The 14,831-nt window shown below is 29.0% G+C and overlaps 4 protein-coding genes across 6 annotated transcripts in view; 1 reads left to right on the top strand and 3 right to left on the bottom strand.

Moving 5' to 3' along the window:
* The window catches only part of LOC100161382 (RING finger protein 207-like), a 21,092-nt gene extending 19,419 nt beyond the window's left edge, over positions 1–1,673 (bottom strand). For both annotated transcript variants that reach the window (XM_016804362.2, XM_029490652.1), the window contains exon 1: positions 1,219–1,673. In XM_016804362.2, coding sequence (XP_016659851.1) covers positions 1,219–1,448 — 230 coding nt within the window. In that variant the 5' untranslated portion in view covers positions 1,449–1,673. The remainder of the gene's footprint in view (positions 1–1,218) is intronic.
* A 239-nt stretch (positions 1,674–1,912) lies between these two features.
* Positions 1,913–4,119, top strand: LOC100159334 (retinal rod rhodopsin-sensitive cGMP 3',5'-cyclic phosphodiesterase subunit delta-like). The gene is given in 5 exon segments (NM_001242641.1): positions 1,913–2,305; positions 2,375–2,437; positions 2,516–2,651; positions 2,917–3,038; positions 3,478–4,119. Coding segments are annotated over 5 exon segments (444 nt in total). The 5' UTR covers positions 1,913–2,264; the 3' UTR covers positions 3,560–4,119.
* A 5-nt stretch (positions 4,120–4,124) lies between these two features.
* LOC100168226 (histone-lysine N-methyltransferase Suv4-20-like) lies at positions 4,125–7,321 on the bottom strand. Of its 2 annotated transcripts, none has more exons than NM_001242642.1 (2): positions 6,896–7,321; positions 4,125–5,969 (listed from the first exon to the last, which is right to left on the bottom strand). In NM_001242642.1, exon 2 carries the CDS (start codon positions 5,956–5,958, stop codon positions 4,975–4,977), a length of 984 nt encoding a protein of 327 aa, NP_001229571.1. In that variant the 5' UTR covers positions 5,959–5,969; positions 6,896–7,321; the 3' UTR covers positions 4,125–4,974. The 2 variants fall into 2 exon arrangements, with proteins under 2 accessions (NP_001229571.1, NP_001229572.1); NM_001242643.1 differs by having other exon boundaries at positions 7,100–7,321.
* A 3,256-nt stretch (positions 7,322–10,577) lies between these two features.
* LOC100169572 (survival of motor neuron protein-like) overlaps positions 10,578–14,831 on the bottom strand; it is a 5,498-nt gene continuing 1,244 nt past the window's right edge. The window contains 4 exon segments of the mRNA NM_001162360.2: positions 10,578–10,857; positions 11,938–12,061; positions 13,135–13,182; positions 14,023–14,064. Coding sequence (NP_001155832.1) covers positions 10,817–10,857; positions 11,938–12,061; positions 13,135–13,182; positions 14,023–14,064 — 255 coding nt within the window. The 3' untranslated portion in view covers positions 10,578–10,816.

Genomic DNA, 14,831 nt, shown 5'->3' with positions numbered 1-14,831 from the left:
AATTTTAACTTGTCCAAAAATTGAAATACCAGATTTTTAAATTACTCTTTTTTTAATATGACATTTTTAGGAATTTTAGGGAATAATATAAAAATACGTGGGAAATTCAATTTCAAGTAGACTTGACGACAAATTCAAATCTGTTTTCAGAATTCTTAACGCTTCATTAGATCAATTGGTATGTTTGGCAAAAAACACGTCTAAAATACTATGTCCTGTTTATTTTCAATCTCAACTTAAACTTATCTAGTTAATTTTTTTAACTTAACTGAAGGCAATTTAATTGAATTAACTTAACTTGCCACAGTTAATTATTTTCATAAATATGCTGACCTTTGTATAAACAATACGAAAATCGACGACCGACGATGATTATAATGATAATAATATATTCTCTTACTCAGTTTATGAACTACGTGGCTTATAGAAGAATCTCTAAAACACTTCACTCTCCAGTCTCCAGCATCTTCGTAAAACACTTAGTATATTATTCTACAATATAGGTATAAAAATCGTTTAAGACAACTTCAGTTCCACGAATTTGGATATTTTATAGAAATATAAGAATAGGTAATCGAAAAATTATATTCCCTAAAGGTATTAATTTTTATAAAATAACTCACTCTAAAGTAATTTAGAAATTTCCCCGAATTTTTGTGGAAATAAAAAATACAATAACCCACAAATTTGACCAATTTAAATCAAATCAATATTAATTAATTACAATTAAATTATAAATAATATTACGAGTTTGACCAGCAGAATTTAAAGCTGACCAATTTTAAATCCTGTAGAACTGTTGTAAAATATCTAAAGGAAACAAATTTTGAATTAATTTATGAGTTGGAATTTATAGCTGGAAAATACCTACTCAATCATTTTCACAATTAATCAAATACCTATTATCAATAAATATTTAGGTATACATATATAAAACAAAATATATTAAGAACAATTTATTATAGGTATTTAACGTCACTATATCCACGTGTATAATATTATTATATAATACTATAATATAAATTGGAGACCATCATCAGTGTTAAGAAAATTTAAAACTAGATAGGTAATATTAGATAATTTTCGATGAGTAGGTTAATGGGGTCTCAGTGTCTCATCCCGTCTCCCCGCCCAAACCCATCGATCATGTGTGTAAATTATTATCACCGTATCGTTATTTATTGGCTACAACAACTGCAGTGTGAAGACGACACTCACCCGCACAGGGGACAGTTGATTTTGCCCTCCTGGTTTTTGGTCCGGATGCATTTGGCGCAAAACGTGTGGAAACAAATAAGGATGCAAGGATCGCTGTAGTAGTCCTCGCACAGGAAGCACAGCAGCGGATTGCGATTGCAGGACGCGGCCCCAGACCCGTCGTCCGCCGCCACAGCCTCCGCAGCGTCCGACATCCCGGTGGTCTGTAGATTGACGGATGACGACGTCATTTCCGGTGGAAAAGGTACGATATAATATTATTTATGCAGGTACCGATCTAATATGATAATATTAATATAATCGATCTATAATCGTACGACGACGTCCGTTCGTCTTGTTTTATGCGGCAACAACGCGTACACAGCTATGACACATGCCGCGAGACCGTCGAGCTCGGAGGTACGATCGATCCAGAGATAATCGGGTTCGGTCGTCGCGGCCTGTGCTGCAAAGTGCAAAAGCGCAAAGCTCCCGCGCCGCGCAGCATCGACTCTGTCCACCCTCTCGCGGCCTGCAGCAAATTATCGAGTGGCGCGCGAGCGTGTGCCCGACGGCCGTGGAAGTGAAACCACGGGCGGCGATGTTTGTTTTTTCTTCCAGCGCAAACTCGCGGTTGTCGTCAGGAATCCGAAATCGTTCGGCCCCCGTCGAGGCCTGATTATTATTATCAATACTAAATAGTAATAATAATAATAGACGTAAATAACCGATCATTATAATAACAAAATAATAATACGTAATAATTTAGGTATTTTTTTTTTATAAATATTTAATATTTAGCATTATTGACGAACCTCATTTTCGGCGCACCCGTTCCCCGTTACTTCAACGGGACGTCGAAAAGGTTCACTCAGTATTTTATATTTTATCGTTTTCTAGTACCTACCTATCGTATTTTTTCTGATCTCTGTTCCCGCCGCTATTTTATCGTTCGAAAATATGTCCTGTCGCTCGGTCTGAACGATAGATCGGATCGTTGTTTATAAGTAACGCCAATAATAGGGGAACTATCTGCTGTATTGGAAATAAAATATAATACTATCATAATGGGACCAAAACCTGAGGACATTTTAAATGGATTCCAAGTGTAAGTTGAACTTTCAGGATATCATTGTTCAATAGGTACTTATGTAAATTAAATTTTTTTGTCTCATAGCAATTGGATGAATTTAAGAGACGCCGATACGGGAGTTGTATTATGGCAAGGCACTGAGGATCTGTAAGTACATTATGAAAAAATCTTGTACTATTCACACAATATAGTTATGATGAATTTTCTAAAATATGTTTTTATCAGATCATTACCCGACAAAGAACACGAAGCCAAAGTACCAAAAAAGATATTGAAGTGTAGAGCTGTATCCAGGGAGATAAATTTTTCATCTGTAGAACCTATGGAAAAACTAAGGTTACAACAAAAAGTACTGTTTAAGGTATGCATCTATAAATTGTCTAGGTAGAACGATTTGTAATAAATAATTCTCCATTTTGGATTTCTATAAAACATAATTTATCTACTGATATTAAGTCGGCCAATTTTCTTAGCAAGGCAGTGGTAAACAAAACATAAACTAGGTATGTTTTTGTAACAAACTAGACAATATTGTTTTAAAACCCATCACTATTATAGTATCTTTTGTTTACTTACACATTATTGTGTTAGTCTATTTTACATATTATATCCATCGTGCTTTATAGGGTCGTTGTCTTGAAGAATGGTATTTTGAATTTGGTTTTGTTATTCCTAACTCCACTAACACTTGGCAGTCGCTTATTGAAGCAGCACCAGAATCACAAATGATGCCTGCAAATGTACTAAAGTAAGTTGTACTTAATTATGATAATATTATCACCAATCATAATGGTGCAAATATTTAATGTTTAAAATGTATTTTTAAAACAATTAAAAATGTACAAGAAAAGATCAAATACACTATTCATTTAGTTTTTAAATGATTTAATTGATTAAATTAATTTTCTACTTATATGATAAAATGTTCTATTAAATTAATAGTATTTAGTTTATAGGACTAAATAGTATAATACGAATAATTTTATTTTTTACTTTAGACTTTGTATGATAATTGATACCATTTATTACACCTTTAGAAATGATTTGATTATTGTTTTGCCTTTACTAGTCTACTAAATTATGTTACTAATCTCTATTTAACACATACCTAATTTTTTTTATAAGAAAAACATTTAAGTTTTAAGTTATAAGCTTATTATAATTATGCATTTAAATTTTTTTTTCAGTGGTAATATTGTGATAGAAACAAATTTCTATGATGACGATCTGTTGATATCATCATCAAAAGTTCGACTGTATTATGTTTAACCACCAAGAAATTCAAATGTGCACTACTCAAAATATGTAGATAGACAATTTTTGCTTGGTACATACATAACCGAGGTCCAAGAACACGGAGAACAAGTCCCCACTGCTGTGATCGTTTAGTATTTTAGTTTGATTACTTTTATATGTGATTAAATGTTTTTCTTGATCGTAAAGTTTTAAACTTATTAATAAGTTGTAACTTCTAAATGTAAAACCATAGTCTTTATATTCAATTTTATTTTAAGAAATTAGAATGTCGTACACAAGGATACAATTTACACTCAAATATTGATATTTCTTAAACATTCTAGTATGAGATTAATTTTTTTTTATAAAAAAAATCACTTAATTTAGCACATAATATGGACATATGATTGGAGTTGTGAAATTATTGTCGAATTATCATTTATATCTTCACAAGACTGCCTAAGCGCTGTTCATTTTCTTAATTTGTATTGTCTAGCTTCTAGCACATAATATTATGATAATGTACTTAATACAGTTAATTGTAATGTTTTTATTCTTATTGATCAAATATATTATATTTTAAAAACTCAAAACACGCTTACTAAAACATATTGTATTAATATTATATTATATTAATAACTGTTTTTATTAGTCAATGTTGTTTTATAATTTAAGTTGACACAGATAAAAAAATGTTTTGTGTACTGTAGTACAATAATATATAATATTTTGTACATACTTTGAATTATGGGTAAAATATTTAGTGCTTATTTAAATTACAAAAAGTAAAAGTTTGAACAATAAGAACAATAAATTATTTAGAGTTAAATGATCTAAATAATACAATTACTATAACTAAATTATACTATATTATAGACAATTATTATTGAAGAACAGGAAATAAAAATTAATAATAAGTTGTGAGAGCTTATTATCAACCTGTAACCTCACTGAGTAAGACACCGACTACTGAGTGAGGTTATATAGAACTAACTATCTATGTAAGTAAGACAGAGACAATAGTTTTACAAGTTATTTATAGTTTTACAATATTTGTGTCCTAATAAAAGGAAAACACTAATATAGTTATAGGAAAGTTAAACTATTGTCAAAACATTACATTTCATTATTAAAATTAAAATTTAGAGTTATGTATAATACTTCTAGTGAGTTAAATTACTTACTGATTACTAAATATAATATTACTGCTCAATAAAAACTTAATGAAAACAATTGGTGATATACAAACAATCATAATGTAAAAACAATTATACATATAAAAAAAATGTTGCTAGACTAAAAAGTATTCAAATTCCAATTGAAATATATATGCATATTATTATACTTTAGTTTATAATTTTAATCGTTCATAAATTATAAAATAATTTTGCCACTGGGTTAATTGTTTGTTTAATATTGTAAATCAATGTCTTTTTTCTTTTTACTTATTACTTTTCTGGTGATTTTGACGCTTGGTCCAAATCTAAGCCTCTTGTCTTTTGGATTATTTTTGTGTATGGCGATCCAAGCAAAGCTTCACCCTTGTCAACTTCAGGATTTTTATTTGGAGTACAAGGTTCCAAAACCTCATTCTTTTTCTTTTGAGGTGTTTTTGGTTCCTTTACTTTTTTGCTTTTATCTGGAGACCGGTAAGAATTGGTTCGACCATTAGTTTGCCTGAAGTTGTACCGTCCTAATTTTGGTTGTTCTTCATTTGTTTTAAAAGCTCCTTTACACAACTTTTCACATGAGCAGCATTCGCAGTTAACATTATTTTCACCAAAGAAATTAGCACTATAAAAGCATGTTATTTCATCACCAGGTTTAATATCTCTGAGTACTTTAACACAGGCCGTTCCTTTGTCATTAGGTACAAACTTACAATTGGCCTGGCAATCATGGTTGATATATGCTGCTGGGCCCAGCCAGAGTTGAGCACACTTTTTGCGACAGCTGTACATCACTGAAAAATCATTCTTCCCAACATGCAATATTTCATCCTCCTCTTTTTCTGTCAACTCGGCCACACATCCAACTAATCGTTTAATAATTCCATCTTTATGCCAATGACTGGTGGCATTTACTTTGGCTCCTACTTTATTCTCTAAAGAGTATCTGTAACATGGTTCAATTCGAAAACCAGAATCCAAATAAAACATTCCCATGTATCTTTCAATATGGTCTCTGACTAATTTTTTGTAAGACGCTTTGAATAAATGATCAGGTATATACTTTCGATTCCAAAAAGATTCAAATGCTAATTTCATACTTTGATTTTTTATGAATTCATCAATAACAGGTTTTAAATGTGATTTACATTTATACCTTTCTTTATGTTCTGTGTTCATTTTGTGGGTATTAAATCCGAGGAAAACATCGACAACAAGAGATGTAGCTAAGTCATCAATATCACACAGTTCTTGAGGCTTCATAATTGATGTATCTAAAAAATGATGTAACATTTTGTTATTAATAGAGGTGGAATTAAGAACATAACTTATAAAGTAATAAAAGAGATAATGATAATAATGATTGTAGAAACGAAAAATCCAGCTATTTTAAACAAACAGTAAATTTACACATTCATTTTGGGTTAATGTATGAATGTTTTAATCAACAAATATTATCATTTAAATAGATTTATTACAAAATATTAACTATGTACTAAAGGATGTACTATGTAGCTATAAGAATTTTCAATAATCAGCCATTATTTTATTATTTCAAAACATTAAATTGAGTTTTTTGTCAAATACTAAATCACATTTTAATATTTTGGCGTTGGTGAAATATATTGCCATTACAATTGGTGGACATTTTAAAATGATGATTACAAAGAAAATACAAGTTTCATTAGATTGTTTACCAAATAGTTAATTTTAGAATATCCAATATTAATTGGTAGATAAAAAGGTACCCACATAATCAAGACATTTAAAATAGGTATTAAAGAAAACCATACAAGTACAATCCTGAGTATTATACAACCACTTTTATGCTAAAATTTGACAACTATAATGAATTTTTGATACAAATAAATTGAGCAACCACACATGGCAGTAGATGTGGACTATGGTCTATGAGTAATTATCAAATACAAAATCATTGAGTTAAAAACTGTCACATTGAAAATCTGTAGATTATTTATGGAAAATAAGAAAAACGTTGGAAATTAAGTTTGGATAAGTTTGAACAAAATTCAATGGTGACTGATGAATGATGATGACAACTGACAAGGTTTAACATTTTAAATAATATAAAATAGTGTAGTGATATTATAATGATCAAATTGTACGACAAAATGAGAATATTATTTCCACTTGTCTACATACAATATTATGCTCACAAACACAGAACGTCAATACCTACTTGAAGGTTTTCGAATTTTTGATTCATAAATGTTTAAATTCCGGCAAACTGTGGATATCGACAAATGCTAGAGTATTTGATATTGACGTCGATATTTTTTCCGGTTCGTTCAAAGTTTTTAAACCGTCGTTATTCAGTGTGAATATCTGGTTCGAGAAACAATAAGATTCGGTCGGTAGGTAGTTATTAATTATTACCACTTACCCGAAACGACACAATCAGCTGTACCACGAACGGCCTAACCACACAGACTTCAGACCGCTCCGAGTAAGTTATACCGACAAGGTGACAATTGATCAAGCTGACCGAGAAGGCAATTAATATTATTTTAAGACTGTATAAAGAAGTCGTATCAACATTCAACAGTCAAGTCTCAGTTTCTTTGGGATCTGAAGTCTGAACGCTCGAGTTACGAAAACCGTTATCCTCTTATCACGTTATTATCAACGGATTATGGATGGACGTTAGGAACGTCTTGAACAATTTGCCGCGGAAACGATGTAAAATCCGCAGGCCGAGATATTACAGTTTACAATAAATAATAATACTATTTAAATTTCAGCCTGTATGCTATATACTGCTATAATAGGTATTAGGTACTAGCCATTAGGTAGTTTCTTCTTAATTTTTATTTCTTACTTAGTACTTAGCTTGACTAAATTTATTTTGTCATGGTACTTAGTATCTACTTGTGGTCAAGAGTCAAGACTCTACAATATCGGCACCACATATTATTATGATGGGCCATAATATTTTATCTATATAGGTACCTGTTTCGTATACGCTATATTTTTGTAATTAATTACCTGGATATTGCCGTATTGGGTAAAAAAAAATCTCCTAAATGTTTAAAGGCACCTACTGTGGTCACTGGTAATTAGGCTATAGATTTTTAACATAATGGTTTTTATAATATCAGTAGTGGGGTGGGGAATTTTACATATTAATTGCAGTTGCAGAGGCTGTTTAATTTGTTTGAACATTTTATACATTTTTAACTACAAAATAATTATTACATTTTAAATTCGAACTTTAAATGCTTACAAAAAAAATTGTACCTATGTATTTTTAATATTTTTTAACTGCTATTGTAGCAATATATCAGGAGCCTTGTATTAAATAAGTCAAAAACTACCTACTAGGAAATTTTTACTTTTTACCCCCAAAGTACCAACTAGATTCACTTCCCTATCAGAAAAGATATTCTTGAAAAAAATCTAAGCACTTTTACTGTCCTAAAAGGTGATGACAGATCACAAATATAAAAAAAAAAATTTTTAAAAAAACACACATCATTGCGTAAAATCAATACATTCTTAGCTTCGCTCAGAATTTAAAATTCCCAATAGTTTTCAAAAGCGCCGGGAAAAACAACATACAAATTTAGGGAAAACGGAAATTATTTTGGTTTTTGGTGTAACTCTAAAACAAATGAACGTTTATGAAATATATGAAATTTTCACTGGTTGTTTATAGTTGCATTTTCTATACATGATACAATTTTCAAAATATTTTGATTTGTTTTGAACTGTTTAGAGACATTTTCAGTTTTCAATTGTATTAGTCTTTTTATCTATGAATGTCAATAAAACTTTATTTGTTGTGTAAAAAAGCTTGAAAGTTTAATACTGCCTACATTGTTATACAATGACATTTGAAAAATATTAAAAATCATTAGTCACAGTTCTTTTCATAAGCATTTAAAGTTCAAATTTTGACAAAATATGGATAAAATCACGAAAATTAGCAAATTATGTTGAGTTAAGAATAAATATAAATTCTTCTTTTTTAATGTGATACAAGATTCTCCACGAGTTTTCCTATATTTAAAAAACTTATTTTTTAATAAATGTCTACAAGCAAATCAAATTCAATTTTTATGAACGTCTGAAGTGTATTTCTTTACAAGTTATTGGATATTCACTCGATTTCTCAATTTCTCATGTAGCGATTTTGTTATTTTCTTGTAATTCAAAAACGAATAACCGAAGATATACATGAACATTTTACTGAATGTTTATATTTTCATTTTCTATACACCATACAATTTTGACTCTTCTTTCTTTTTTTACGGACATTGTCAGTTTTAAACTTTTTGTCTTATTCTATATTTCAGTCTTATTCTATCTCGGTCAAAACCTTGAAGATTTAATGAAAGCAGGGTTGTGAATGTGAATTTAATGCATTTGCATAATAGATTCAGGCAAAATTTGTTTTGACTTATTTGTAGTTCAATTAATACGAAATCTCATTTTGCATATGTTATAGGTTAGGGCATATCATTGCATGTTTTCATGATTTCTTCATATTAATGCTTATTTTCTTACAATATTTTTATTTTTTCGGCCAATTCAATCTAGATTGGTCTAACAAACCCGTACCTATCTCATAAAACCGATACTAAAATCATGATTGTTCTCATAATATCTACTAATCCATTATTCATGTATACATTCGTAATCTTTTACAAGTTAGAATAATATATAGCCATATGCCTAGGTACCAACCAATATGTAAATTAAGAATTTTTTTTATAAACCATTTCTAATTATTATTCATTAATTCCAACAGTTTTTATAAATACCATCAGTGGCGCCGAACCTATAACCCAAGAGGAGCAACCGCCCCCCTTTTTTTCGGTGGGTGGGGTCGTGGGGGTCCGTGGGTACCCCAGCAAACTACTTATGAATTATGTTGCTAATAAGCTATTAATGTATACATATGCAGCACTGAAGCAGGCATAAACGGAGGTGGTAGTCCGTATAACTTTTTACTTGCCCCCCCTTTTAAAATATAGTTCGGCGCCACTGAATACCATATATTTTATTTTAATATATATTTTTGAATTTTTAATGCATATCTAACACTTTTCAGTGCATTTAATTCGTAGCCCTGCTCATAAGTTGTTCAATGTTCATATAGGATATAGCAATTCAAAATATTGAAAATACAGTCACAATATATGTTTAAGTACTTAAAATAAAAACAATTTATTATCATACCAAAAAATCTAAAGAATACACACAGGTTTTTTTTGTACTGAAATTTGAAGTTCAAATTCGAACGTAATTAAATATTTATACAAAAAATAAAAATTTTTTTAATTTAAATGTTATTTGTGGGTAGTTTAAACTTTTAACGTTTATTATTATATTTTATACATAGTATACAATATTAATTGGATAGTTGTACCTTTGTAATTAAAAATTGTGAACTTTAAACTAATCTTGAAGAACAACTAATAATTAATAAAAAGATATATTTTTATGAATTATTATAAAATAATATTGACAATTACTATTTTGAAATGAACGAAAAACAATTTTTTTAATAATGATTTCATACTAAACTCCTTTTTCTCATTTCTGGTACCGATAACATAAGGATTGGTTGATATAGTTAATCAATGGTTAATATCACTGATCCAGGGATTACCTGATGTCTCAATTGTTACTTACCAAGTCCTTATCTTTGTATAGGCTTCTTCTATGTTCATTATTCTACTAAACTCTATTTTCCTACTATGCCTTCTATTCTAAGCATATTCAGTATGTTGATTTACTATAGTTTTATAGGTAGATGCAGGTAAGCAGGACATTATGTAAGAGTTAGTTCATGTCTAATAAGACAGCTGAACAAAAACATAGGATGCTGGATGATTTAACTATAATACAATGATTGAAGTACCAAAATCATAAAAGTTTTATTCATAAATAAAAGGTTTTAGCAATACAAATCCAATAAATTTAATAAAATAAGACAAAATTATATACTTATATAGTTTTACATCTTACAACACTTATAATATGATATAATACAAAATAATATTTAACATTTAATTAGATGCAAGCAAAAGATTTTATAAATTTTCACAAATAGGTTTACCCATTAGGAAATTAGGAATGATTGATCCGTATAAGTTCAGTTTTCAGAATTTTTTTGTTTTATTCCCAGATAATATCCTGAAACATATTTCAATTAAAGACATAAATAAATTATTATATTATTATTTTAAAGCAGGGGTCAGAAACCTTTTTTAGGTCAAGGGCCAAAAAATATACGTACAATTTTTCATGGGCTACAATTTGAATATAGGTATAATATAAGTATATAGGTAAACCTTATTTGATTTTAAACTTAAGTCGTATCAAATGTAGTTTAATTAAGTTCATAACTGTTTGGTTTATTAATTTAACAAAGTATCTACAAACAACATTTTAATCCGCAGTTTCCAGTCCATACTATTATACAATCTTATTTCGTGATTTTAATACAAATTATAAATTTTATTTGCAAGCCACATAAAATTTCAATGAGGCTACATGCGGCCTACAGGTTTCCAACCCTTGTTTTAAAGGATTATATATTATGTACTGTACTTAAGTCAAAATATATGCTAAATATTTGAATACAATATAAAATATTTAGTATATTTAACACTATTTTGGCAGTGTTGGCCATTGGAAAAGTCCTTTATTAAATGGAAATTATTACTGATGAATAAAATGTTTAAATGCTGTATAATTCATTAAAACCTAAATCAAACATTTTTTAAATTATTTCAAAAATGATTATTTTTGTTTTTTGTAAATTTAAGTATACTTAAGTATACTCAGGTCACTAAATTATGTTAAGGGATTATCAGTTATCTCACTATTGATTCGTTAAATGTTTAGTGATTGTTCATGTAACCCGGCATTAGACAATTATAATAGAATAAAACAGAGGTAAATAAAAGAACTATAGAATACATCTTTTTTCTACCTACCTAGCTTAACATGGGTTTTTAAGAAATTAGCTGCATCTGTTTTTTGTGCTCCAGTAGTCCCCTTACATATGTTCCTAGAAATTCTCCACAACTCCCCCCCCCCATATTGAAAATTCCCGAGAACACTGCTAAGCTATTGTCTATTTTTACCACAAACCTATTCATACTGTTCTATGGGATATTGACCCAAATGTTAATAACAATGATAATGATATGAATATACTAATATAATAAATGTGATGTTTAAGGTAAAAAAATAATTCAGCATACAAACCAGTATGAAATCCACTCATATAATATGACATCAGCATTGATGTGAGAGCTTCCCTTTCAGTCTTAGGTAAATTTTTTATACTGTCTGGTGGTGGTGGTGGTGGTGGGAAAAGGACTTCTGTATCCTTAAGACAAATAAAAAAAAACATTTAAGTCACTTATTAATTATAACATATTATTATTTTTATTATTTGACATGTATTTAGAATTTATTGATTTAAAAAAAAAAAAAATTTAAAAGCCATGTTCTGTAGGCTTAAGAGGACATTGCACCCACATATGTTGTCTTACACATTCATGACATACCAAATTTACATTCAACAGTTACAATAGTGTGCTGGAAGTTATAATATTAGAGTGAATTGACCTATTATCAAACTTTTAGGTAAGAGCATTAACTATGTTCTCTCAATATTTTTTTACAATATTTTAATTTTTAAGTGAGTTATGAGTATGTAAAATATTAATATTTGAAAATGCTCATAACTCACTTAAAAACTAAAATATAATAAAAACCAACGAGAGAACATAGATAATGTTCTTACCTAAAAGTTTGATAAAAGGTCAATTCACTCTAATATCAAACCTAACAGCACACTATTGAAACTGGTAAACAAAAAATTGTTATGTCATACATGTGAAAAACGGAGATAACATATTATGCGGGTACGACAACCTCTTAAAAGGATATCAGCGCACTATTTGTTTTCTCTGACTGACCCACGTGGTCTCACCCAACATAGCAAATATATGTTTAGTAGAATCGACCCTGTGTTGTTATTTTTAATATTAGAGTAAATTCACTTATTATATAACTTTGATCTAATAACATTACCTGTGTCCCTACATTAGCTTTTTTTACGATATTTTAATTTTTATACAATTTACAAGCATTTTTAAATTGTAATAATTTACACGCTCATGGCTTACATCAAAAATATATAAAATGGCGAATGTAGAGATACAGGTAATGTTATTAACTTAAAGTTTGATAATAGGTTTTATTCATTATAATATTAAAAGTAATAACATAATGTTGATTATGCTAAACATAAATTTGTTATGTTGCACTTGGATCAGAGAGAGAGCGAGAGAGACAAACAATGCGCTGACATCCTCTTAATTAAAATAGATGGAAAACATTATTAATGTGAAGTTTTAGAAGGATTTACAAATTATTTAACTAAATATATTATACCTCATATCTATTTGTTGATTCAGTTTGATGATTCTTATTAGCATTAACCTGGAAAAGTTATAGAAATGTATTATACAGTGATATAAAATAATTTTATGCTTGATCAATATTAAAAAATGAACAGTGTCCCGTAGCATGATAATGTTATTATAATTGAAGACATTTTAATTTAATTTGGCTATTAGTGAACAATGAACATTGATTTTTTCTTTCTAGTGTATAAATAATGATATATAATAAAACACCACATCCTGTGCAAGACAAGGGTCTAATAATAAAATAAAAAAAAATATTAACTGAATAATGTAAAAAATCAACAGTATAGCATTAGCATACCAGCATATTTAATATAATAATAAGTGATAATAATAATAATAATAATAATAATAATAATCTATAAGTGAAAAGGTAAAAATAAAAAGTATTAAAAGTTCTAGACTTTCCAAGTATACTTTTGAAAATGGAAACTCAAGCCTTAACCCAGCTAAATCTGAATCCATTATATTTCACCTGAATAGCAAGACAATCCAAAGACACTAGGGTCTATGGATATTGTGTTAGAATAGATAGACAGAGTGTCTCCTGTCATTGCAGAGTGTAGCCTACACTCATTCCTAGGAAGCCAACAAGACCTTCATGACTTGAATGCACAAGCAGTGAAATGGCTCAAAAAACTCTAAATATAAATATTATTATGAAAATAGTTCCCAATATAACTGAAGGGTTACCAATGATGAAAATTACCTCTATCTTATTTTAATTTTATCTCATATTATTGTATTTATGACTGTTGTTAGCTATATATATATATATTATGTGTGTTAAACATTTGAATATAATATATTATATATATATTTGTAAAAATGTATTTTACAATATTGAACTTACTTTTTTCTTTGGTTTGTCTTTCACAATAGATTCACTGCTTTCCTAAAATGAGCATAATTAATGATAATTTGAGTAAATTATGTATTCAATTATTAAAAATAACAGAATTAAAATGAACATATAATTTTATATCAAGAAGGAAATAAGATATGTACCCCTATGTATGTAATACTTTAATCAATAAAATATTAAGTAACTATTCTTTGTCCACCGAGAGATTGTAACTTGCTAACGGATCCAAAGAGTGCCACTACCTTGTGGTCAATTTCTCCCATCACAAGACCACCTATCTCGTGGGAATGCATGGCAATAGACGAGTTTTAGCCGCTACCCAGTTAAGTTTCTTCGGTGGACGAAATATACTTACCAATTTTAAAAACTAACTAAGAGACTTAGAGATAGATACACTAAAGACACTCATCCTCTTTTTTCTTTAATAATGGGGTTACCCATTCAAATTCTGATTTTTGGAAATTTTAAATATACTTGGAGAGCATATTTTCATATACCTCCCTGAGATTTTTTGTTCCAATTAGGGGGTTATGTGGTAATGCAAACGTTTGTTTTTCATATAGGATCTTTCCTTTTTTTCTGTAAATTGCTGAGCAGATATATTCTCGAAATTTTGATACAGTAGAACTCCAATTATCCAAACGTCAATCACAAGAAAAAAAGTTTGGTTGTTTAATAACTCGTAAATCATAATCATAATCGTAGATTATATAAGCAATAGGTATTATTCTTAGTAAGTCAGTTGTTGTCTAATCGTTTTACAGTTTAGTCTGTCAATCATTATAACGTCATATAAA

The sequence above is a fragment of the Acyrthosiphon pisum genome, chromosome A2 (assembly GCF_005508785.2).
Source record: "Acyrthosiphon pisum isolate AL4f chromosome A2, pea_aphid_22Mar2018_4r6ur, whole genome shotgun sequence".
In the NCBI taxonomy this organism is placed as follows: domain Eukaryota; kingdom Metazoa; phylum Arthropoda; class Insecta; order Hemiptera; family Aphididae; genus Acyrthosiphon; species Acyrthosiphon pisum.
The sequence above is the reverse complement of the archived record's forward strand: the minus strand, read 5'-3'. Positions and strand labels throughout refer to the sequence as shown.

Bases quoted from the DNA above. Each gene is read 5' to 3' on its own strand.
- LOC100168226 (NM_001242642.1), bottom strand. From the start codon at position 5,958: ATGAAGCCTCAAGAACTGTGTGATATTGATGACTTAGCTACATCTCTT.